The sequence below is a fragment of the Pristis pectinata genome, chromosome 4, assembly GCF_009764475.1.
Source record: "Pristis pectinata isolate sPriPec2 chromosome 4, sPriPec2.1.pri, whole genome shotgun sequence".
Lineage (NCBI taxonomy): Eukaryota > Metazoa > Chordata > Chondrichthyes > Rhinopristiformes > Pristidae > Pristis > Pristis pectinata.
In genome coordinates, this window is record NC_067408.1 from 52,936,741 (window position 1) to 52,964,124 (window position 27,384).

The window sequence follows — 27,384 nt, forward strand, 5'->3', positions numbered from 1 at the left end:
TCTTCTTTGAATGAGTAGGAAGGGTGAGCTTTAAAGGACTTTTCTTTTAGTCTGCGAGTTTTAATCATCCCTGCCTGTCAGTCCAAGACTGTGGGTGGGGTCTTACAGAGCGTCACCAGGAGGGAGGGAAGGAGGGAGTGCGGAATCATTCTTAAAAAGTCAGCCAGACGCCAGCTGCCAGGAGACGTCTCCACAAGTTGCGAGAACAAGAAGTCCTTGGGGCCAGAGGGATGCAGCTGTCCAACACCCTCACACCTGTGGCTGTTTTGTTTTACTCCACTGTGCTGATCCCTGGCGGAGGTGAGCCGGTCTTCAGTAAAAGGGATCACTCCGACGCGGAGCGGAACAACTGGCATGCTCCCCGCATTGTCACTATCCGAACAGCAGAGGTGAGAGAAGAGAGACCACTCCTCCCAACCCTGGTTTCATGGGAGATGACTCAGCCCACAAGAAGCCAAGCTCTAACGATTTGTTTAAAATTGTTCATGAAGCTGAGTTTGGCGTTGGTCTTCTCGATTTGTTTTGTTGTCTGCTCTTTGCTTGTCATCCCCTGATTTAGCAAGGTGTTGGTCTGTGAATGCATCCAACCATTTCCAGTTTGGTGACATCTAGATGTTGTTTTAATCGTAGAGTCAAACAGCACGGGAACAGGCCTTTCGGCCCACTGTATCCATTCTAACCACCGAGCACCCTTTTAAGTGCAGGATGTTGATCTCCAGAGTGTCAGGAGCAGCGGGCTGAAATTATGTTGCGTATGGGGCAAAATCAAAGTGTGGTGCCCATAGGTGTCCATTTGCAATCAGTTCCTAACAACTGGCAAGATTCAGGAGATCTCTAACACTTTGTCAATCTTACCTTACAATTTATCTTGATTCCGTACACACTTTGGATGTGGATTTCAAAGTAGCAATCCCATTTATTTCAAAGGACCTTAATGCAAGATCCCCACCCTCAGGGATTCTTGGCTTCCTTTCCTGCTAGGGTCCAGGTTCATAGACATCTGTCAAGTTCATTGGCAAGACAGCCACTGGGAAAAAACTGTTTCTATCACCTCCTGATGTCCAATGTAGTAAAATTTCAGCAAGAGGTTACTAGAAGCCTGGACTCCACCTGACAGTTCCCTTTGTCCAAAGGCAGATCGCTAAAACCATTTGGCCAAGAACGACTCATTAATCAGAGACAGGCAATCTATCCTTCCTTGGATGTAGTCATTGTGAGCACCTTTATGCCCATTATACATCTAACGTTTGTTTGTTCTAACTTAAACAGCGTAAGCCCCAACATCAGAAAAAAGCCATTCCCTGTCAAACATGTCAAACACCTCAAAGAGGTCATCTCAATATAATAATTGAAGGAATACAAGCCACTTAAGGAAACATTTCTCATAATTCAAACCTCTAAGCACCTGTATTGGTTAGTTAATATGCCTCTTCTAAGGTGAATAAATCCATCCTGAAATGCAATGCCCCAAACAAGTACTCCAGCATAAGGACTCCTTAAAGCTTTGGCCATCTGGACTTGTATGGTTCAATGCCAGCTCAGACGGAGCAATTATCCCAATAAACTAGAGGGGTGACCCAAAAGTTGATCTTTGGATCTCCAGTGGCATTGACTTGTAGACCTATTCAAGGGTGAAAAGACTTAACACTGGGATGTGGATGAGACCAATAGACTTGGGTCTAGCAATCTACTCAGTCATATTTTGTAAAGTCAACTCACCTCACTAGCTGAAGACTGACTTTTTTGATAAGGAGAATCCTAGGTGAAGGCCAAGATGTACAATGATTGCAATTACTTCAGCCTATTTTTCACTTTCCCACATTGCGTTCCACTATCTTTGAGGATGGTGATGTTCGTATTCATCGAGCTTCATCCTCCGAACAGTTGCTTAACTGTCCACTACCATTCCTGATTGGTAATGGTACAATTAAGTAGCTTGCCAGACCATTTCCGAGGACTTGTCTATGCCAGAAATGGGTCAGACTGGATATGAATGACTGACTTCCTTCCTTAAAAGCTCAGATTAGTTTATAAAGCAATCCTGTTGTTTTATGATCACCAATGTTAATAGCAGCTATTATTCCAGATTAACGTGGATTTAAAAACACCAGCTGCAGAGGTGGGACTTGAACTCAATGCATTTGGAAAAACTCCATTGTAATACTGGTCCGGTAAAATAACAACTGTGCCACCTTACCCTAGATAGTTGAAGCTTTCCAGGCTAAGATCAACAGGACTCAATATAGGATTCTACAACTTTAGACAACTTCTTCTTTCTCTTTGGCAACTTTTGCTCGTCATCATTTTCTTTTAGTTTTTCTCTTCCTTGTCTTATATATAGATTGGCCTGCTGGGCATGTCCCACAGCCTTACCATGAGCAACGCATTACAGAAAAGAAGCTTATTCTGATCTTTAACTGCCCCTTTACTGCCACATTAAGTCATCCTGTCAGACTTATTCCCTTTGTTCCACCCACCCCCTCCCTCAGCTTCACCACTACCTAAACTAACTTGTTCCTCTCTTTGCAACACACAAAGTTCTGGAAGAAATCAACAGATCAGGCAGCATCTATGGAAGGAAATGGACAGTTGACATTTCAGATCAATACGAAACGTCGACTGTCCATTTGCCTCCATAGATTCTACCTGATCCAGTGAGCTCCTCCAGCAGATTGTTCGTTGCCCCAGACTCCAGCAGCTGCCGTCTCTTATGCCTCTTCGTTTGTCTCTTTCCCAGTTCTGATGAAGGGTCTCAGACCTGAGAAGTTAACTGTTTCTCTGTCCATAGAAACTGCCTGACCCACTGAATGTTTCCAAGGTTTTCTAACTTTAGTTAGGATTGATAGGTTTTAGATGGATGTGGGTTATAAGGAATGTGGAGCTGAAACAGGCAAATGAGATTAGCCACAACAATTAAATAGCAGAGTAAGCCTGAGGAGCTAAATGCCCTTCTGCTTGGGAATAAAGGAGATCAATAAATTATTTGGAATTTTACCAGTAATCTTTGAAAATCAGGGGTCACTACATAGCAGTTTGTTCAGGAGACTAAATAAGGAGACTAAAATATCAAATACTACAGCTCATGCATTGAAGTGAAAGGGGGAAGCTTTAGGGGCAGGCACAGTAGTGTAGCGGTTAGCGTTACGCTATTACAGCGTCAGCGACCCGGGTTCAATTCCGGCCGCTGTCTGTAAGGAGTTTGTACGTTCTCCCCATATCTGCGTGGGTTTCCTCCAGTCGCTCCGGTTTCCTCCCGCATTCAAAAGATGTATGGGTTAGGAAGTTGTGGGCATGCTATGTTGGTGTTGGAAGCATGGCGACACTTGCAGGCTGCACCCAGAACACTCTACGCAAAAGATGCATATCAGTGTGCGTTTCAATGTACATGTGACTAATAAAGATATCTTATCTTAAAGAAGGGGTGCAGGGCAAGTTTTTTACACAGAGAGTGGTAGGTGCCCGGAATGGGCTGCCAAGGGTAATGTTAGAAGCAGTTACGATAGTGGTGTTTAAGAGGCTGTTAGATAGGCACATGAATATGCAGGGAATGGAGGGATATGGGTCATATACAGGCAGAAAAGATTTAGTTTAATTCAGCATTGTGTTCGGTGTAGACATCATTGGCTGAAGGGCCTGTTCCTGTGTTGTAGAGGTTCAAAGTGATCAGGAGTAGTTTAAAGGAGATTTACAAGGCAAGTTATTTTTATGGAGAGACTGATAGGTGCCTGGAACGCACTGCCAGTGGAAGTGGTGGAAGCAGATACAGCAGTGGTGTTAAAGAGGCATTTGGAACAGCACATGAACAGGCAAGGAATGGAGGAATATGGGTGATGTGTAGATGATGGGATTAGTTAAAATTGGCATGGCCAGCACAGATATCATGGGCAGAAGGGCCTGTTCCTGTGCTGTACTGTTCTATGACACACAGAGGCCATGAGAAGTGACTTGTAACTGAGTTGTCTAAGGTTTGAACTTGATAGAATATTTGAACCCATCCATGTGCAATCTCCTCTGATTCCACCAGCAAAAGACAGGAAAGAAGCATCTATCAAAAAGCCACTTAATGATGGCCCCAGTACTGAGCTTCATGTAAACAAAACACATGTCCTTGTACAAACCAGGATAGGACCTGGTTATCTTTATCTCTTTGCTGTCACCACCATTTTGTTTACTTTAACAACAGTCTAGAGAGCTAAGCACCACTAACTGTATAAATGTTCCTGCAGGAATACTTGAAAAAGTTTGGCTGGGGCCAGCCTGTGGATTGGGAACAACAAGTAACTGGAAAGGATATGGCTCCAAAGGAGGAGCATTCTTTTCCCGAAGAAGTGCCTCAGATCATGACTGAAGGACTTTCTGGAGAGGCAGTCACAGGGAATACTCCGAAAGCATCCACTAACAATCCATCTTATATTCAGAACCTCAAGGATTTCCAAGAAGCTAACGGGCTGATTCCCACTGGAGTCCTTGACAACGCCACCCTTGAGGTAATGAACCTGCCTCGTTGTGGTGTGCCCGATAAGATGCTGCTAGAAAACAGCTCCCTGGCCAACAGAACATCACGCAATGAGTTCATCAACAGTAGCTTGGAGAGCACCCAGCCTGCCACAGAGCAGAGGTCCATCAGGAAGAAGCGTTTCCTTGCCAGTCTGGTGGAGCACTCCAGAAAGAAGCGCGACAGCCTGGACGCCCTTGGAGGAGCGTCCACCAGCATGGGCTTCTCAAAGAGAAAGCTGAAGTGGCGCCTAATGGATGAAGCTTTCACCATCCAAATGAGCGTCGAGCAGCAGAAAAATATCCTGGGATTGGCCTTCCGGATGTGGAGCGAGGTGACCCCACTGCAGTTCGAGGAGGATTTGGTTTCTCTTCCTGCTGACATTGACATCAAATTGGGCTTTGGAACAGGTAAAAAGAATCTCGCACACATTTACGTGCATGCTTGTGAATTATAAACAGTGTTCCAGATTAAACTATTGATCTGCATTGTATGCTGTGAGTCCGAACAGCCAGATGTGAACTGGAAGAAGGGTCAGAGTGCCTGGGCTAGAAAAATGTGCCAATTACTGTTAGTACCCCTCAACAAATGATTGTGAATGGGTTCTTGTTGGAAAAGCCACATTCTACCAAATTCCCACTGACCCTTAGTATTTCAGCATCCTACCGGATACTGAAAAGACTGGATAGAGTGGAGGTGGAGAGGATGTTTCCAATTAGTAGGGAGAGTCTAGGATCTGAGGGCACATCCTCAGAATATAGGGACGCCCCTTTAAAACTGAGATAAGGAGGAATTTCTTCAGCCAGAGGGTGGTGAATCTGTGGAATTCGATGCCACAGAGGGCTGTAGAGTCCAAGTCATTGTGTGCATTTAAGACAGAGATTGATGGGTTCTTGATTTGTAAAGGGGTTAAGGGTAACAGGGAGAAGATGGAACAATGGGGGAGAAAGACAGCCATGATTCAACGACAGAGCAGACTTGATGGGCCGAATGACCTAATTCTGCTCTTATATCTTATGGTCATATGGTATTGGGGCTTAGATGTGAATATGTGTGTTCACTGGGGCAGGTAGTGGGGGACTCAGGGCACTTTTGATATTTAGTGTATGATATTATGGTACCAGTTTGAATTCGGATCAGGAGAGATGTTTAAGGTTGCAATAACGTCAGAATCCTCACTATATAATTTAATGCAGTCATAAAGTCCCTACTCTACAATGAGTACATTAAATGGAAGTCCAGCTTATTTTCCAGATTTTTATGCTTAGAATTCTTCAATATCATCTATTTTTCCAAGGAAACTGAAATTCAGTTATTTTTTTCCATAAATAAATGTGCTTGTCTAGTGTGAAAGAAGGACAAAGAGAGCTAAATGTTCCTGCCTGTAGAAGTCCCTGTCAGCTTATCACAATAATATTCCTTCAAGGAATTAAATGGCAATAACCGGGAATTGCACAGAGGCAAGTCGTACTTACCTCACTGCTCACTGACTTCCTTCATCCCTGCCTCATTTCACCCTTTTTGCCTTATCCTTCTACTCTGTTCTCTCTTGAATGATGTACCAGCTGAAGTGAAATTGCACAATTTACCTCAATTTCTCTCGTGAGTTCTATATTCCAACCACTGTTTGGGTAAAGAAAATTGGATTTGTTTGTGACCATCTTATGCATGTGTTTCCTGACTTTGGTCCCACCTACAACTGGAGCCATTTTCTTTGTCAACCTTATCAAAGCATTTCTTAATTTTGAAAGTCCTTGGCTGTTAAGGCCCAGCAATGAAAGCCCTGTTTAAATGAGAGCATGTTATTAATAAATTGAGTTTGAAATTTCCTACTGTCTTCCTCCTGCTTTCATTTCAGTGTTAATACAGCTAAACTGATCAAACATTAAAAGTTAGGAGACAAGGCAAAGCTCCTTCACTTTGCTGTAACCACAGAACAGCATCCCTGACAGAGACTTCAACACTTCCTGCACCAACTATTCTGTATCCTTCCTGAAAATTGGTGTCAAAATAGTGCCAACTGTGAAGTTTTTATCGTACTGCCAAAGGCTGCCTATCTGGGGACTGCTTTTGAAGCTGCCTTAAACTATCTTGATGAACGACCCTTCCCTCATGAAAAAAGAATGACAACCTATTAGTTTGGGCATGATTCCAACTCAATTTCTCAAGGTGTAAAACCAGTGTCTAATCCACTGCCCCACCCATTACCTATAATTTGGCACACGATACATACTTGTTCTCTGGCAATCTCCCAAAATGTAATGGCGGTGTAAAGGTGCTTTGGATTATAGTCAAATAAAGATATAAATAGCCAATGAAACAACTTTTTAATGATGCATAATAATAATTGTGCTTTGATAATAGTCTCGCAACTAACATTTTCCCATCAGACACCAGATATCACATTTGTTACAATCTTTATAAAAAAAAGAGATACCAGGCCATTTTAGCTTGGATTCACCTGATCTGCAGTCTGAAATTAACTAGCAGATTAATCTGACCTGAAATAGATCTCAGTTATTCACTATCAACTACAATTGGCTGGATCCCCATGAGGAGTACTCAGACAGTGACTTTAAAGTGACAGCCATGATTAGCAGTTAAACATGTTTTTTTTTGCAACATTACAGGCAATTAACTCTTGCCTGATTGTGTCTTTTGTGTTAGAGAGCATCAAAATCCTTCCAGCAATGAATTTCTTCTTAAAGAATAACAACTCTTGTGAAAAGCCTGTCTATTATCGGAAGAGCATTGTTAGAATATTTTGTCCCACTCTGCATGTCACAAAGAATATCTAAATAAAGTTTCCCTCTAAAAGAGAACCATTGGACAATGTCAGATTCTTTTAGATTTCCAGTCCACAAGGATATTTGCATGTAAGTTTGAGTGTTCTGTTTAACATCACAGAGTCACAGAGAGACACAGCATGAAAACAGGCCCTTCAGCCCATTGTGTCCATGCTGACCATCAAGGACCACTTTTACATGAATCCCGTCCAAACCCATTTTATTGTTTGCACATTCCCGTTAATTCCCCCCAGATTCTACCACTCACCTACATGCTAGGGCAAATTTACAGCAACCAACCCACACGTCTTTGAGATGTGGGAGGAAACAGGAGCACCTGGAGGAAGCAACATGCAAACTCCACACAGACAGCATCCAAGGTCAGGAGCATGGACAGTGAGGCAGCAGCTCTACCAGATGTGCCATTGTTAATTGTAGTGTTGTACAAGCAGCATTTTTAACTGCTGATCAAGGCTGTCTCTTTAAAGTACCCTTCACACACATCTTAAAGGTTTACCAATGGCTCAAAAATATATACTACTATACTGAACGGTATATAAGAAAGTAATTTATAAATGAATCTTTCACCACCTCAGGACATCCCAAACAGTTCACAATCAACGAAGTACTGTTGTACTGTAGGAAATCCAGCAGCAAATATGAGCCCAGAAAGCACTCACAATGGAACTGAGATAAATGATCAAGACCTGGAAGGGTCTTGACCTGAAATATCAACTGTCCATTTCCATCCATAGATGCTGCCTAACCTACTGAGTTCCTCCAGTGCTTTGTGTATTGCTCCAGATTTCCAGCATCTGCAGTCTCCAATCTAATTTTAACATTGCTGAGGGAGAGATAAATAAAGCAAGGATACCAGGGCCAACCCACTACTCTTCTTCGAATAGAGCCTTGGGAATTATTACATCGACCCGAGAGAAAAGACAGTGTCTGGGATCCACTCGGCATCTCCAGAAATGCAGATCCCTCAGAGAGAACCAGAGTGTCAGCCTGGCTTTCACTGATGCTGTGCAGACAGCTCACACTGGATACAAGGTGACACCTTTCACCTGTGTCTGCAATCCTCATCTAAAGCTCGTTCTACAGTTTAAACAACTGGTGGTGATGGAAAAAGATAAAAGGCAAAAGAAAGAATAAGCAGGGAAATATGAGAGAGAGAGAGCATACTTTTAGAATGGGTTGACTCCACCTGCAAACCTTTTGAGGCATAGAGTTCTCAAAGCATTGTATATTACATGACTGATAGCCACTGACAATCCTTGTAAGCCTATATCATTGAAGAATATGGGGCATGTTAACTCCATCAGTGCTACAGCCTTATTTGTATTGCCTCTTGTATTGTGCTAACACTTTTTAACTACACAGCCTCTGAAGATGACCACTTGCATGCATTTGAGATTTAAGCTGCTTCGCTGAAAGGCTGAAAATTGGCAGACAGACATCAGCAGTGATCTGTTTCTGGGTCTGCCATAGAAGGGTGGGCTTATTCTTAAAGGAAAATGTTTAACCTGGCCATCGGCTTCTGGGATGAGGTGGGACCAGGATCCTCCACCTTTGGTACGCTGACTCTGCCACATGAGGAGTCGATGGTTTGGTGTTGGATCCCAGCCAGCCTGGGATGGATGCCAGCTGAATGTTTGTCTAGTGGCTACTGGCCAGCAAAGGCACACAATAACATCACCAGAGTGGGTTTTATCCAACTGGGAAAACTTTCAGGACTGTTACTGAGGGTGTTGTAATATCTTGACCCGGACAAGTTGTGCCTAAAGTGGGTTTTCAATCATCCCAAAATCTGAGGGCCAGTTCGTGATGGCTGTCTTGTTATTGTCTATATAATTGTTAATGTCTACCCTCTTATAACTGGAAGCAAGAGTATCTGGGAGCCTTGCTGACTGACACACACATCTAAATTTAAAATTAATCATTGAAGAGCTTTCAATTACGTTCTGAACCTACTTTCTTGGTAGCAAAGGTATTGTACTCTTGATAGACAATGTAACCTCTCCCAATGTTCTCCAAACAGATTCAGGTTGAACACTTGATGGGATTTCTACAACAGAAAGAAGAATCTATAAGAAGGGACAGAACATTTACAGCAACACCTGCACTTTTACAGACAAACATGCTCCACAGCTTCCCTTTCTCACAAGCCAAAACTGACCTAGAGATCCCTATTCCTAAAACCGTCCCCTTTACTTAAGCACCACACAGCTGATGAGGTACAGTGGTGAGACTTAACAAAAGAAGTTTGGCATTCACAGAGAAGGGGGTCTATATTGAAAACATATAAGCCTATTCTTCAACCTGCCAGGAAAAGGCCTGAGGTAAGCAATCTCTTCCACACAAGATCCATCCATTACTATCACCAGGACTTTTAGCTGGATACATTGCAGAGAAGGACGAATGAGAATAGGGCGATTGTTTAGCAGAAGAGGGCTGGGTACGTACAACTGAGTTTTGGAGGAACTGAAGTTTACAGAGTTAGGAGGACATTCACATCTGGAATAGCCATGTCCTAGATTGAATTTATCATGAGCTGATGGTTCATGTGCTATCTGTAGTGTACTGCTCAGCTCACCCTGGACTCCCACCCACAAGTCCAAGACAAGCTGGAGGCAAGATGCCAGTCCACTAATGTGCTGTGCCCAAGATGTTTCATCCTATAAATCTGAAACAACTTCTCATTATCCCACCTGTGTGCATGTGTAGAGGTAGAGGTAGAAATAGACAGGATAGAGACATTAGAAAGCAGAGAGAAAGAGGGGATCATTTTGGTTGCATTTTCATCCTATTCTCTATCTGACTTTCTCAATCTTCCTGCAGCTCAGGAACCATCAGTTTCTGGGAAATGTCCAATAATATTTCTGATTAATCTTATAATCCTCAATCATTTTCCAGATAATCTTCAAGTCACTCATTCCTTTCGGTCACACTAATACTTATCGCACTGAAACATTTCTCTGTTTGCCTTACTGCTGAGTCATGAATAGGAATTGCTGCGGAAACATTACTCTAAACATCACAAAAGCTTGGATCTCAATGCAATTGGTTTTAACACTTGGATGGTTCAAAAATAGAGATGGCCAGTTCTGTTGAAGTTTAAATAGTTTTCTGCCCTTGCTCAGCATTCTTAACCTGACCTTTTAATGTAGCAAGTCCCATTTCTGTTGCTATATAAAGCTTTCTGCAATTATTGTTTCTATTATTTCTCTTCTGATCATAGATCTGAGGATTTCTAGCAGTGTGTATTATTCAGGAGCAGGAAACATTCACCATGTGAAAAAGTTTAGAAACCATGTTCTAATTGAGTAGTTTTGTGCTTGTGTTCCAGGACAACACCTTGGCTGTTCTCAGGACTTTGATGGGACTGGACAAATCTTCGCCCATGCCTGGTATTTGGCAGATATCCATTTTGATGATGCTGAACATTTTGTTGTCACCAACAATGGTCAAGGCATTAGTCTCCTTACGGTACTTCTTATCTACATGTTTACACTGCAACCATGAATCTCCCTCTCTCTCTCTCTCTTTCTATCTCTCTCTTTCCCTCCTCTCTCTTAGGGAAAATGGCACCTCTTTGAATAATGGGTGTCATGGTTAATCCAAACAGACTTAACCTTACAAAAAAAATAGTGCCACCATTGACCTTGTGGTGAATGGAAACACCAGCTTGGGTATCACCTGATCCAGACTTAAAGGATGTCATTAAAATGGAGAGGGTGCAGAAGAAGATTTACAAGGATGTTACCCAGATTGGAGGCCTTGAGCTATAAGGAGAGGCTGGATAGGCTGGGAATTTTTTTCCTTGGAATGTAGGAGGTTCAAGGTGACCTTATCAGAGGCTTTTAAAATCACGTGGGGCATAGATAAAGTGAATAGCCAAAGTATTTTCCTCAGGGTGGGGGAGTGCAAAACTAAAGGGCATAGGTTTATAGTGAGAGGGGAAGGATTTAAATGGGATCTGATGAGCAACATTTTCACACAGAGCATGGTGAGTAGATGGAACAAGCTGCCAGAGGAAGTGACAGAGGCGGGTAACATTTAAAAGGCATGTGGATAGGTACATGGACAGAAGGGGTTTAGAAGGCAAATGGGACTAGTTCAGTTAGGCAACTTGGTTGGTATGGACGAGTTGGGTTGAAGGGCCGGTTTCTGTGCTGTATAACTCTATGACTCGACACAGGGATTCCCCCTGAACCCTTGTCATACGTTTTGGTTGGACATTGGTAAAACTAGGGTTGTTGGGGATTTTATTGCAAGGCCTTCCATCTCCAGCAGTCCCACTTCCCTACTGCCCCCATTATTCTCTCCTCATAGGGATCTGCCTACCGATGACAATTAAGTTAGCAGACCCGATCAGATGTTTTGCAAATGTAAATCGGGCAGACTATTTCCCAACTGCAACAAATAACCAAAAATAATCAAACAATTTTAAAAAGCAGATAATTCTTATTAATGTCCAAATAACTTGCAGTGTGCTGCATAATAATCCTTAATTTTTATCAATGCACCATAGAAAGCATCCTATCTGGGTGCATCACAGCTTGGTACGGCAACTGCTCTGCCCAAGGCCACAAGAAGTTGTAGAGAGTTGTGGACACAGCTCAGTCCATCACACAAACCAGCCTCCCCTCTATTGACTCTGTCTACACTTCCCGCTGCCTCGGGAAAGCAGGCAGTATAATCAAGGACCCCCCCACCCCGGTCATTCTATCTCCTCCCCAATTTCCATCAGGCGGAAGATACAAAAGCTTGAAAATACACACCAACAGGCTCAAGACACCTTCTATCCCACTGTTATAAGACTCTTGAACAGACCTCTTGTATAATAAAGGTGAATGCTTGATCTCTCAATCTACCTCGTCATGGCCCTTACACCTTATTTGTCTACCTGCTCTGCACTTTCTTTGTAATGTTAACCACTATATTCTGCATTCTGGTATTGCCTTTTCCTTTGTACTACCTCAACATACATGTTTTGGAATGATCTATATGGACAGCACATAAAACAAAGTTTTTCACTGCACCTCGGCACATGTGACAATAATAAACCAATTACTAATTATCAATTCCCCGGGTGTTCAGAACAACATTGGAGGAATGATAACACCCATTGGAACACATGAAGACGTATCTCTTATGGCCGTGCCATTTTGATGGAAGGCTGGTGGAGTGACACAGTGCTTTGCTGGTGATCTCCCACTTGGAGAAATTGGTCATGGAGTTACCACATGGGAACATCCCAAGTTCAGTTCTCACTTTATTCTCATGAAGTAACCTCAGGCAGGCCAGCACATTGTTAGCCAGCAGTTACCTCTCTGGGTCAGGGAGAAAGAAAGAGAGAGAGAAAGAGAGAGAGAAAGAGAGAGAGAAAGAATATCAGCCAGCTCTCCTGAATGTTATCTATCCAGTTCTGATATCCTCTGAGAGTGAATAGCCTTCTGATTACAATCAGTACTTTCAGATGTAGTTAAGGGAAGAAAACTGCCAAACAGTTAAGAAAAACATAGTACAGTAGAGACAAAATGATCTTTGAAGCTGTAATGTAATATTTGGAGTCAGGTGACAGCTATAAATAGCTCCCACTTTGCTCTCATGGTACTTACTACCTGGACCCACCAATTATGTGCAATCACAGTACTTTTTCACACGAATGTAATAATCACTGCTTGTTCAAAACCTGCAGGGAGAAATCACAACTTTCTTGGAAATAATCAGGCACAGATTAGTTTACTAGAAAAGTTACAACCAGACAGCTGGGGTGAGATGAATGAAGTAGTGGAGAAATCACGTGCCTTTACATTGTTAAACATCTCAGTGAACCTTCAAAAAAGCCAAAGGAAAAGGGATCTTGCACCTTTAAGTAAACTTCATTGAGTTACTTTACTCCTTTTAAGTAACCTAAACACATTGTAACCAAGAAACTGATCTCCTTGTGGAGCTTTATGCTCACAGACTGCTTCCTTGCACTCTTCCCTACAGGTTGCTGTCCATGAAATTGGCCATGCACTCGGCTTGCCCCATCTCCTTCGAACAGGCTCTGTTATGCACCCAAATTACAACACGCACGGTGAAAACTTTGAACTGGACTGGTTAGACAGGAAGGCTATGCAGCGCTTATATGGTAAGTACAGGCACTGGAAGCAGAGATCCTGTTACAGTGAGAGTGGACTACTCTACAGAACCATAGAACTATAGAACAATACAGCACAATACAGGACCTTCGGCCCACCATGTTGTGCTGACCTTCAAACCACGCCTAAGACTATCTAACCCCTTCCTATGTTATATATATACTAACATATCCCCCTATTTTAAATTCCTCCATATGCTTATCTAACAATCTCTTGAATTTGACCAACATACCTGCCTCCACCACTACCCCAGGCAGAGCATTCCATGCACCAATCACCCTCTGGGTGAAAAACCTCCCTCTGATATCTCCTTTGAACTTCCCACCCATTACTTTAAAGCCATGCCCTCTTGTATTGAGCAGTGGTGCCCTGGGAAAGAGGCGCTGGCTGTCTACTCTATCTATTCCTCTTAATATTTTGTATACCTCTATCATGTCTCCCCTCATCCTCCTTCTCTCCAAAGAGTAAAGCCTTAGCTCCCTTAGTCTCTCCTCATAATCCATACTCTCCAATCCAGGCAGCATCCCGGTAAATCTCCTCTGCACCCTTTCCAATGCTTCCACATTCTTCCTATAATGAGGCGACCAGAACTGGGCACAGTACTCCAAGTGTGGTCTAACCAGAGATTTGTAGAGCTGCATCGTTACCTCGTGGCTCTTAAACTCGATCCCACGACTTATGAAAGCTAACATCCCATAAGGTTTCTTAACTACCCTATCCACCTGTGAGGCAACCTTCAGTGATTGTGGATATGAACCCCCAGATCCCTCTGCTCCTCCACACTACCCAGAATCCTGCCACTAACCTTGTACTCCGCCTTGGAGTTTGTCCCTCCAAAGTGTACCATCTTGCACTTCTCCAGATTGAACTCCATCTGCCACTTCTCAGCCCAGATCTGCATCCTATCAATATCCCGCTGCAATCTTCGACAGTCCTCCACACTATCCACAACATCACTGACTTTTTTGTTGTCTGCAAACTTGCTAACCCATCCTTCTACCCCCTCATCCAAGTCATTAATAAATGTTATGAAAAGTAGAGGTCCCAGAACCGATCCTTGTGGGACACCGCTAGTCACAGCCCTCCAATCTGAATGCACTCCCTCCACCACAACCCTCTGCTTTCTACAGGCAAACCAATTCTGAATCCACATGGCCAAGCCTCCCCGGATCCCATGCCCTCTGACTTTCTGAAGAAGCCTACCATGTGGAATGTTGTCAAATGCCTTACTAAAATCCATGTAGACTACAGCTACTGCACTACCCTCATCAATCTCCCTGGTCACCTCCTCAAAGAATCCTATCAGGCTTGTGAGACATGATCTTCACTTCACAAAGCCATGCTGGCTGTCCCTAATCAGTCCAGATTCTCTAAATGCTCATAGATCCTATCTCTAAGAATCCTTTCCAACAGCTTGCCCACCACAGACGTAAGGCTCACTGGTCTATAATTCCCTGGACTATCCCTACTACCTTTTTTGAATAAGGGCACAACATTTGCCACCCTCCAATCCTCCGGTACCATTCCCATGGACAACGAGGACTCAAAGATCCTAGCCAACCGTTCAGCAATCTCCTCCCTCGCCTCACAGAGCAGCATGGGGAATATTCCGTCAGGCCCCATTCCTCCACACTACTCCATTTGACAAAAGGAAGAAATGAAAAGTTGTCTTTCTTACTGAGATTGTCTACATCTTCCTTTTTCAATTAAACCGAGAAACAAATTCTAGCCAGATTTAGCTCTTGTTGTTGTTTATGGAAGACCATGTAATGGGATCTTCCTCAGTTCTAGGACAGTACATTTACTTCTTATTCCACTCAAAGCAGTGACACTGAAGTCTGTGGGAGACTGATGCATAGGAAGAAACAGAGCTGGCCAATCTCTGGGAAATCATCACACCCAAACCTTTTGGGAACTAGACCTCACGATTTAATATGCACCTTGTAATTCTCATCTCAAGATTAGATTTGAAAAAAGATGTTTCTTTATGATATTAAAAGTTAGATTTGAAGACTATGCCCAGTTGATCCTTATAATTTAAAATCCTCTATGTAATCCTGGAGTAATCTTGGAAAGAAGGTGCTTCATTATGGTAGTAAAAGTTATTAACTTTAGATTCTTCACTTGCTTGTCTCCACACCCACGGCCTAGTTAATTTAACTCATTGGCTGCTGTAATCTAAACTTGCTGCTGAGATGCCCTACCCCTTTGATAAAGGTATTTTCACTGTCTTTCACTGAGTTGGCATCTGAAAATTTGAGTTAGTGCCTTTTCCGCATTCAGCAAGAACTATAGGTAACTTCCATTAATACAACACTTTAATGACAGACTGTCATTCTAAAGTGCTTCATGGGACCATAACAGCTACTCAAAGAATGAGGTGCTTACCATGACTAAAACTTAAGCAGTGCCAGGCTTTGGGGAGAGGAAAGAAGGAGGGACAGCTAAAGGCTCAGCTGTGAATGATGGGGATGAGGGAGTGAGGGAGGGGAGTGAGCCAGAGACGACTCAAGCAGTGGAGTTTGGAGAGGGCTACAGAGACATGGTAGAGACAAACTGTGAAAGGATTTAAATAGAAAGATAAGGAAGTTAGGTTCAACTGGGCCACTGTAAGGCACAGGCGTGAAAGCTGAGGAGGACTTGGAAGACTGAATATTGCACCAGCATCTTCAGTGAGCTGAAACCTAGGGAGGAGCTTCAAGGGGCTTCAAGTTCCCATAGGAGTAGGACTGCTAAATCCAGAGAATAGAAGATAGATAAGTCGACTGGGTTTGTTTTCCTTGGAACAGAGATGGCTGAGGAAGGAGCAACAAACAGTCCGCTGGAGGAACTCAGCGGGATGAGCAGCATCTGTGGGTGGAAAGGAATCGTTGATGTTTCAGGTCAAAACCCTGCATTGGGATTGAGGAAGGACCTGGGGCACAGATAGGGTCAACAGTAGGAAACCTTTTCCTATAGTGGCCGTGTCTTAAACAAGTGGGAATAGGATTAGGTTAAGGAGTAAGAGAAAGGAACTTATTCACCAAAGGGTGTTTGGAATCTGGAACACACTGCCTGGGATGGTGGTGGAGGCAGGCAATCTCATAATATTTAGGAAATATCTAGATGAGTACTAGAATACCAAGGCACGTAGGGCTATGGACCAAGTGCTAGTAAATGGGATTAATATAGAAAGGTAGTCAATATCAGTGATCAGGGCAGGAAGTAAAGAGTTAATGATTAATATGTATTTTTGTGACTTGAAGGCTGTTACTAGTGGAGTTCAACAGGGCTCATTACTCAGCCCCTTGTTTTTTCTAACATATATTAATGATTTAGATTAAATGCAGCAGCACAATAGAGAAATAAGCAAGATGATACAAAAATTGGTCGTAAGAAGGAAAGCTTCAGGCTGCAAGAAGGTATAGACAAGACTGCAATAAGTGGAATTTAATCTGAAGAAGTGTGAGATAATGCATTTGGGAAGTTGCAACAGGCAAGGGAATATACAGTAAAGGAAAGGATATTGAGTGGTGTGAAGGAGTGTCTCCACAGACCCTTAAAGGTAGCAACATAGAGTAAAACAATGCTTAAATAGGCAAATCAGATGCAGTCCTTTATTGGTCAAGACACAGAATATAACAGAAAGGAGGTTATGCCAGAACTGTATGCAACATTGCTTAAGCCACAGCTTGAGTATTGTGTACAGGTCTGGTCTCCACATCATAGAAAGATGTGATGGCACTGGAGAGGGTGCAGAGGAGATTTACAAGGATGTTGCCAGGACTGGGAAACCGTATGAGAAAAGATTGGATAAGATAGGGTAGTTTTCCTTGGAATATAAGACATTGAGGGGAGAATTAAATCAGGCCTAAAAAATAATGAGGGGCCCAGGCAGAGTAAATAAGGACATATTGCCCTTCATTGAGAGGTCAAAAAACAAGGGAAAGAGATCTGAAATAATTGGTAGAAGGATTAAAGGGGAAATGAGAAAAAAAGTTTCTCACTTTGTGGGTCTAGACACAAATTCTCAGTACTTGGATATAGACTTGAAGAGTCAAGACCTACTGGACATGGGCCCAGAGCTGAAAGGTATGATTAAGGTGGGTGGCTCTATTTCAACTGGACAAAATACAATGGTTTAAATGGTCTCCTTCAGTCCTGTAACTTTTCTATGACGTGGGATCGGAAGTTCATTTTGGAGTGAAGTGGGAGGTAAAGGTTTTGAACAACCTGGTTAATTTTCAGACAGCAGCCCAGGATAGAATGGATGCAAGGGAACCAAGCTCATGACAGAGGCCAAAGGATTTGATCTTCTCAATATCACACAAGCGCAAATTGCAATTCATCCAAGACAAGATAAACTTTCTGAAAATACAGAGGTAGCAGACAGACCAAGAAAGGTGAGGTAGACCTGGGAATAATCAGGTGAGGTCGGGTGCATCTTCAAATGTTGAAACTAAGGGGCAGTGTGTCAATGAGAAACTGGAGGCATGAAACCAGAATGTGCTGGAAACACTAAGGGTACTTGGACAGGTCCATGGATAGGAAAGGTTTAGCAGTATATGGGCCAAATGCAGACAAGTGGGACTAGCTTTGATGGGAATCTTGATCAGCTTGGACCAGTTGGGCCAAAGCGCCTACAGTATTTCCATAATGTATGACTCTATGACTAAACAGGTCAGGCAGCATCTGAGGAAAGAGAAACAGGGTTAAGATTTCAGGTCAAAGACCCGCTGTCGGAACTGGGAAAGAGAGAAGAAAATTTAGTTGTAAGTTACAGAGAAGGGATGGGATGGACTGGACAAAAGGAATTCCTCTGATAAGATGAGGCCAGGGTTGCTGTGGTGATATGCTGGGCCTCATGCATTGACTCGGTTTCTCTTCCCCCAGATGTTGCTTATTTTGCTGACTGCACACTGTTTTGCTCTCCTTATCTAAAAAAAGACTAGAGTAGCATTGGAACAAACAGAATTCACCAGGCTAAATCCGGGATGAGAGGGTTGTCCTGTCAAGAGAGGCTAGACAATTTCATTCTGTTTTCCTTTGAGTTCAGAAGAATGAGGGTGTCCTTATTCATACATATAAGATTCTAAGAGGGCTTGACAGGGTAGATGGTGAGATGTTCTCACGAGTGAGAGAGTCACAAACAAGGGGGACGTAGCTACGAAATAAGGTATTGGTCATTTAAAACTGAGGTGCGTAGAAGTTTCTTCTCTCAGATGGTGGTGAATCTTTGGAGTTCTCTGCCCCTTAGGGTGGGGGAGGCCAGATAATTAGATATATTTAAGTTGGAGATGGATAAATATTTGAAAGTTCGAGGAACTGAGGGTTACGGGGACTGGCGCAGAAGAGGAGTTGAGGCCAACATAGATCAGCTGTGACCATATTGAATGGTGGGGCAAGCTTGAGGTCCCACTCCTGCTCCTATTTTCTTGAGAGTATTTCTGCCACTGTCTGCTTTTATATCAAATTTTCAGCATCTGCAGTTTTTGGTTTTCAGAAATGAGGTGGTGAGGGTCAGGAGGGAGGGAGAAACCAAAGATAAATCGTTGAGGATAACAGTAAAGGAGTGAGAGAAGAAGTCCTTGTCTGGGTTGGAAAGCATGAGAAGGTACGCTCTATTTTTGACAGAAATTACACACACTAGTCAGATTGCCTAAACATTACTTCTATCATTTCACTGCCTAGCAACTGAATAATGCTAGACCCAGGCTGGGTTGTGAGTCAGTGAGCAAGAGTTTGTAAAGTGGTCTTGCACTTCTGTAAATCTGGTTCTTTTCCACTGTTATTGGAGCTTTAATAGCAGCGTAAAATAAATGGACCAGAATTACTGAGGGAAGAATGAAAAGGAATAAAATAATAGAAAGATGTGTTGAAAATAATAGAACACTATAAAAAGATATTATTTGTAGTTTCCATTTCACTCTTTAGAGTCATCTCGCCATAGAGTGCTACAGCACAGAAACAAGTCCTTTGGACCACCACATCCATGCCAACCGTTGCATACATCTGTACTGATCCCATTCACCTACATTAATTCTATAGCCCCCTATACCTTGATGATTCTGGTAAAGGGAGCTATGATGCATGTTTATAATAAACACAGGTTTGGCCACTCCTGGAATATTGTGTACCATTCTGGAGAACACACTTTAGGAAAGGCGTGAATGCCTCAGAGAAGGTGTGCAGAAGAGATTTCTGATAATGGTCCTGGGGATGAGGGACTTTATTTACACAGATGGACGGGAGAAGCTGGGGCTGTTCCCATCAGAACCTTGAATCTACATTGTTCATTTTTCCCTTTCACACGTCATTTTCCCTTGCTCTGGAATTAGGTTCAGGTATTCTCTGGGATTGTTTCATCTGATGACAGAAGCACACTTGGATCACTTTGGTTGCACTCCTCCTGTGCGACATTAGTTTAGTGAATTGGCTTCGGTGCCTGTCTAGAGAAGAATTTCAGTCCTTCATTTTCTAAGGTCATTTTCTAAGCAGTATTCCCATTTAACTAATCTGTAAATTGAAATGTTGATACCTGAGAGAGCAGAATGTGAAATTTAATCATTAAAAGCTCTTGGGGAGGGGTTAGGAAGAAATGCTCTCAGTATTTCAGATGACATCATGTAGCATCAGTAGGTGTAGTGGATATATTGTCAAGTTTATAATCCAAGGGATGTTCGGTAGAAATACACCACAGCAGTTCAAGAAATTAAATTCACTTGAAAATAAAAAAGCTTTTATCAGTACAATAAAACTGGCCACAAAGCAAGTGGACTGTTGAAAAATACAACTGGTTTATAGATGTCATGAAGGAGGTAGAGTTGTTGTCCATACCAAGTCTGACCCATTTGTGACCAACACCATCTTGAAAAACAACAAACTGCAGGTGCTGAAATCAAATCAGAAAGTGGTAGAAACACTCAGCGGGTCAGTCAGTATCTGTGGCGAGAGAAAAACAAGAATTAATGTTGCAGGTTGATGGACTTTCATTCAAAGAAGGTAAATTCAGAAAACAAAGTTTTAATTTTCATTAGTTCAAGAAGAAAGCCACCTCTTCTCAGGGTTACCAGGGATGTGTCAGCCTTGCCAACATCCCTTACAATGCTGAAAAAATAAACTGCCATTTCACAATCTCACTAAAAGTGCAGACAAGGAAAGAACTCTCCCAAACATATTTGTGTTGTAGTTTATACTGAGCAGCCTTACTGGAATTCCACTTAACTTGCACCACAGGCATTGTTAGAACTCATACACCTGAGATCTATTCCTCATAAGGCATTGGCATGTTCGGCATTCAGTGACAAGGAGCTCATCCTGGTTATGTGCAGTCAGAATTGGTAACATGTGGTTCCTCCCTCAATTCTTAGGTGTTTGTGAAGGTGCCTTCAGTACGGTTTTTGACTGGGTCTATCAGCGTGAGAATTCAGACGGCACTGTGACTTACCACTTCAATACATACTTCTTCAGAAAGAGCTGGTACTGGCTATATGAAAACAGGAGCAATAGGACTCGCTATGGAGATCCAATTCCTATCTCCATTGGATGGCGTAATCTTCCTGAATCAGATATAGATGCCTTTGTTCATATCTGGGCCTGGAGTAGAAATTTTGAGGAGAAGAGAGATGTACAGTACTTCTTCAAAGGTAAAATATAACCCAATCACTGCTTATAGGAAGGTTTATTACAGGGGAGAATTATAACTTGCCCCCAGTTGTCTTAAGGATAAATGAGGTAGCACAGTGGCACAGCTGGTAGAGCTGCTGCCACACAGCTCCAATGACCTGGGTTCGATCCTGACCTCGGGTGCTGTCTGCGTGGAGTTTGTAAATTCTCCCTGTGACCGCATGGGTTTCCTCCAGGTCCTCCGGTTTCGTCTCTCATCCCAAAGGCGTGCTGGTTGGTTAACTGGCTACAGTGAGTTACTCCTTAGTGTAGGTAAGTGGCAAAAAGAATTAAATGGGAAAGGATGGGCATATTGGAGATGGGGAGGGGTGGGGGGTTTACATGCGAATGAGAGGGGGAGTGAGACTGATTACTGTAATGGGAGCTAGCATTGATCTGATGGACTGATTGGCCTCCTTCTGTGTTGCAAGTAGTAAGTTTCCCAGGAGTGAAATTTGAGCTAGAAAGATTCAATGTTCCATTTTATACTGCACCAAAGAAAGCCGTTTGACCCATCATGTCCATGCCAGCTCCCAGGGGAGTAATCTCATGTGTTCCATTCAACTAATTCTCCCTCACATTTGTCAATCAGCGTCCCTTTGATTCCTTCCACTTTTAACATACACTAAGTAGTAATTTACAGCAGTCAATTAACCTACCAATCCAAACATCTTTTGGGATATAGGAGGAGAGTGGAACTCCTGGAGGAAATCAACATGGTCATGGGGAGAAGGTGCAAACTCCACGCAAACGTCACCCGAGGTCAGAATCGAATCCTGTCCCCTGGAGCACTGAGGCAGTGAGGCTTCCCACCTTCCCGGTTGCCTTAAAGGCATAGGGGGCAAAATTGTGGTGCTGCCTCATTGCTCCAGGGTTCAACTCTGAGCTATTGGTGTGGAGTTTGCACATCCTCCCCGGGAATGAGTGAATTTTCAAGGTGGGGCAGAGTTAGCTGAATTCAGAGAGTTGCTACGAATTACCCAGAGTGCCACTGGGTATTGAGGTTAAAACAAGGAGTCTTAGTTTCTGTACCTAATCATTAGCAAAGAGTTTCCATTTATATAATGCCTTTTATGATCCCAACAAGCGCCAAAGTACAGCCAATAAATACCTTTTTGTTATTGTAACGTGCAAAGTGGAAACAAATCAGACATTTTATGCACAGCAGCATCCGACAATGAATAACACCCTGAGACTCTGTCCCATGTTGGCTTAATGCCTATCTAAACGATAGTTGCTTTAATAAAGCCGCACTCTCTTAGGTGGAGTCTAACCTAGATTATATGGTGAAGTCTCTGGAGTGGGACTTGAATCCACCAGTTTTTCCCTCCAGGCAAGAGTCCTACCACTGGGCTACATCCAGGACTGAATGCAAATTGAATTGCCCTTGCTGGGAATGTATAATTGTGCTCAAGAGATGATGCCAAAGTCAAACCCTTCTGCGATATTCTCTCTGATTGGCTAAACTGGCCCCTTTACTGATGTAAATTACAATAAAAAATGTAGATACTGGAAATATGAAATAAAATTGCTAGAAACACTTTGCAGGTTTGACAGCATCTGTTACCTTTCTCTGCTATCACCTGCCAGCTTGTGCTCTCACCTATCACCTGCCTGCTTGTGATCTTCCTATTCCGGCTTCAGCCCTCCTCCTTTCCAGTCCCGATGAAGGCTCTCGATGCGAAAGGTCGAATGTTTATTTCCCTCCATAGATGCTGCCTGACCTGCTGCATTGTATGTGTATTAAACCAGATTCCAGCTTCCGTAGAATCTCTTGTGTCTCCTCAATGGTTAGTGGGGGGAAGGTCTGCAAATGTGGCTGTGCCTCATTGGGCCTTTGCTGGGGCTACACTGAGCTTTGGTGCATCCCACAGCATGCAATCAGAATCAGATTTATCATCACTGACATTTGTCATGAAATTTGTCGCTTTGCAGCAACAGTACAGTGCAAGACACAAAAGTTACTGTAAATTACCATAAATAAATAAATAAATAAATAAATAAATAAATAAATAAATAAATAAATAGAGTGCAAAAGAGGGGGAAAAGGGGAGCTAGAGAGATTATTACACGGGGCAGAGGTCAACTGTTTATTTCCCTCCATAGATGTTGCCTGACCCGCTGATTTCCTCCAGCATTTTGTGTGTGTTATTTTTCTCTTTCCCAGTTCTGATGAAGGGTCTCTGACCTCAACTGATAACCGTCTCTTTCCACAGATGCTGCCTGACTTGCTGACCGTTTCTAGCATTTTCTGTTTCTGAACCTTCACCAAAGTTCCTGTTGATGTGTCCATCATAACTTATGATGACAGATTACATAAATGGTTTTATTCCCTTGTGAATGGCCATCTGAGGTGTATTAAAGGACTCTTACAGAGGATCCTCTGCTTTGTAGGGGAAGGAAGATACAAGAATGAGGCCACATGATCTTAAAATCAGGTCTAGACCCTTTAAGAGCAAAGGCAGAAGCGCCTGTTCACACAGAGTAGTGGAAACCTAGAGCCGTTCCCCCCATAGAGATTGGTGAGGTTCAATTGGAGGCTCCAAGACAAAGATTGCTAGATCGTTGGTAGGTTACAATGTTAATGGATGTGGACCAAATGCAAGAAAATAGAGTTGAAACACAAATCAGCCATGATTTGATGGAACAGCAGAATGGGCTCAAGAGACTCAGTGGGGTCTCCATGTGTCTGAACTGTTCTTGATTTAAAAAGGCATCACTCTCCTCACTGAGATGGACAAAACTGCTAAGGGACAGTTGGTGCAGCTGGTAGAGCAACTGCCTCACAGCTCCAGTGACCCAGGTTCGATCTTGACTTCAGGTCCTGTCTGTGTGCAGCTTTCACATTCTCCTGTGACTGTGTGGGTTTCTCCTGGGTCCTCCGGTTTCCTCCAACATCCTAAATCTTCCTTAGTGTGCAGGTGAGTGGTAGAACCTGGGGGGGAATTAATGGGAATGTACAGAGGACTTTAGAAAAAAGTGATGAGTGCAAATAGGTCGGAACCAGTAGGCTGAAGGGCCTGTTTCTGTGTAGTATGACTTTGTGCATGGCCCTTCACCAGTGCAACTGGAGAGAGGAGGAATCTTGGAGTACTTGAGCATCAGACGTCTTTAATTCCCCCGTTTCATTTATAGGGACACAGTACTGGCACTATGACCCCATTAATGACGTGGCTTTTACTCAAGACGCACATGGCAACAGCTATCCCAAGCCCATCAGTGAAGGGTTCCCCAATGTCCCCAACCCAATAGACACGGCTTATTTTGACAGAAATGACAGAAACATTTATTTCTTCAAAGGCGATGAGGTAAGCTGCCATGTTTAAATTACAATTCCTACATGTCAATGTTCAGTTGAAGGTATAATTTACTTAAAAGCCCATGCGTAAAATCAAGAATATAGCAAAGAATCCGAAGCATCCATTGCACTAGATGGTACTGAAACACAAATCAGAGATCACTAAGGTCCTCCTGGTCAGGTACTGACCTGAACTCTCAGCTATTGTGTAGCGGTTATCAAGTTCGCCTCACACGCAAAAGGTCCCCAGTTTGATCCTGGGCAGGAACATGATTTTAGGGCAGGCACGGTAGTGTAGCAGTTAGCGTAATGCTATTACAGTGCCAGCAACCTGGGTTCAATTCCAGCCACTGTCTGTAAGGAATTTGTACATTCTCCCTGTGTCTGCGTGGGTTTCCTCCGGTTTCCTCCCACAGTCCAAAGAAGTACAGGTTAGGAAGTTGTGGGCATGCTATGTTGGTGCTGGAAGCATGGTGACACTTGCGGGCTGCCCCAGAGCACTCTATGCAAAAGATGCATCTCACTGTGTGTTTTGATGTACATGTGACTAATAAAGACATCTTATCTATTGTGCATTACTCTAAGGTTTCTGTCTTCCTGCTCCCAAACTCACTGTTATCTGCCCTACTGTTTAGTATTAAGTACCCCATATGTAGAACCAGGCTTTGCTTTTCCCCTCTCTCAAACACTTACTCCCCAACTCTTAGTCCCTCTATCGCATTTCCCAGTCTCCACTTCCAGGTCACAGTCCTGCCTCATCGTCTAACCCACTACCTCATGAATTATCCATTCCTCTTTCTATTTATCTGCTCACAAGAAATAGTGAATGAGGTCTTTTACATCCCAGATGAGTAAGAACACAAATCAATTTAAAGGTGCATGCTTCCTCAGTATGGCATTGAGGTGTTAGCTGAGATCATGTGACGTGGAGCAGCTGGTAACGCTACTTCCTCACAACACTGGAGACGCGGGTTCAATCCTGACCTCAGGTAGATGGGTGTGGACCAAAGGCAAGAAAACAGAATTGAGTCACAAATCAGCCATGATTTGATGGAACAGCAGAATGAGGCCTCAATGTGTCCAGACTGTTCTTGTATTAACAAGATATCACTCTCCTCACTGAGATGCTTGAAGCTGCTATGGGACAGAACCTCACAGCTCTAGTGACCCAGGTGTGACCCTGACCTCAGGTGCTGTCTGTGCGGAGCTTGCATATTCTCCCTGTCACTGCATGGGTTTCCTCTGGGTGCTCCGGTTTCCTCCCACATCCCAAAGGAGTGCAGATTGGTAGGTTAATTGGCCACTGTAAATTGTACCTTCTGTGTAGGTGAGTGGTAGAGTCTGGAGGGAAGTTAACCACACTGTGGGGAGAATAAGATTGGATTAGTGAAGGATTAGCATAAATGGCCATTTGATGGTCGGCATCTACTCGGTGAGATGAAGGGCCTGTTTCTGTGCTGCATGACTCTATTCCTCTATACAGACCATCTTTAAAGACTCCCGATGTCTTTCTATGAATCTACATGCTTATATCCAGGTCTTGAACACAAAATATAGTGACTAGGAACCAAAAATGCTGTTGCTTCAGATAAAATGTTTTCACTATCAGTAAATCACCTCCTTCCGGAAATAAGGAAATTAGGAACATTGGGGTCAGTGGAAACAAGGGAAATATAGTGAGCTCAAGCTCAGTGTAAAAGCATCATTCTGATTCATTAAACATGTCCTTTCACTCCAGGTGACTGCCTTCAGCATCGATATTAACCAGAAGGTGAACGGCTTTCCAAAAAAGATAGTGGATTTCTTTCCATCGACAGTGGCCGGTGACCATCCTGTGGGCAACCTAGATGCCGCCTTTTACTCCTACACTCACCGTGCGCTCTTCCTCATGAAGGACCGGTACTCCTGGAAGGTGGTGACCGAAGAGGAGCGCCAACTTGACCCCGCGCTGCCGGCCAGAGGCTTGCACGGCCGCATCAGCGTGTCCGAGCAGTGGTTCGACATCTGCGATGTCCATTCATCGATGCTCAGCCTGTCGTCTGGTTAACCATTACGTGTCCTCGGTCACCCCTGTACTGGTGGCTGGAGGGGTGAGGAAAAGGGGCGCGGGTCATGTGGGTGGGCAACTGAATGGATTGCACCTGCGTTTTATGAATGAATTCCAACATTAGCACTAGATACCCCTTGTTAAATGCATTTTAGTTAAACAGGCAGGTAAGAGCATTTTAACACAGTCCTGTTTCCTGTTCTCTTTGAATTTAGCAATGGGTGTCTGAGGCTTGAAAAGACCGTCCCAAGAGCAGACTTGATGGTGCTGAACATTGGTGGCACAGGTAGTGCATGGGTGGGACAGAGTAACATTACTTCCTCTTACCACATGGAGGTGCTTTCTAATGAGCATCAGCTCACGATAGGAACAAACCTTAAGTCTGCAATAAACTGTCTGGAAAAGAGAAAGTTAAACTGCTTTTTTGAAAAAGAAATTTTATTTTTGTACAGAAAATTCCAGCATGCTTCAAGCACTTGAGTTTATTGAAAACAGCCTACTCTGTTGGGGCTGATCTCAACCACTCTGATGGTGAATCAATCTACATACAGAGTCTAGTGATTAGACCTTTGCCAGGTTTTTATTTTCTTTGCTTTGCAGGATAAGGCAGTGTTGCTTAAAACTGGGGACAAGGGACTTATGTGTCATCCATGTCACAAAGAAACATTAGGAAATGAGTAGGCCCCTCCAATCAACCTCTAAGGCCCATTCCTTAAAACAGTTTATGGCTGATCATCCACTCAATCCCATTTCCCAAATTTATTCTTGATCACTTGAGATATTTACCCAATATAAATCCATCAATCTCAGTACAGAATGATCCAGTGGTCTCACTGTACATTACCTTTTAAGGGTAGGGAGAGCTGTTAATGTCCTTAACCATTTATTTGATCCTTGAGGGTCATTTGTGGCCTTGGGTAGGTCTGTCTGTGTCAACAACACTCTTCATTGTACCTTGTTAC

General features: G+C 43.2%; 1 protein-coding gene across 1 annotated transcript; it reads left to right on the plus strand.

Annotated features, from left to right (window-relative positions):
• Positions 1-230: 230 nt before the first annotated feature.
• On the plus strand, positions 231-26,422 carry LOC127569630 (matrix metalloproteinase-21-like). Its single transcript, XM_052014432.1, has 7 exons — positions 231-389; positions 4,227-4,905; positions 10,631-10,770; positions 13,282-13,423; positions 20,783-21,058; positions 24,213-24,385; positions 26,114-26,422. The coding sequence occupies exons 1-7, from the start codon at positions 231-233 to the stop codon at positions 26,420-26,422; spliced, it is 1,878 nt and encodes a 625-aa protein (XP_051870392.1).
• Positions 26,423-27,384: the final 962 nt, after the last annotated feature.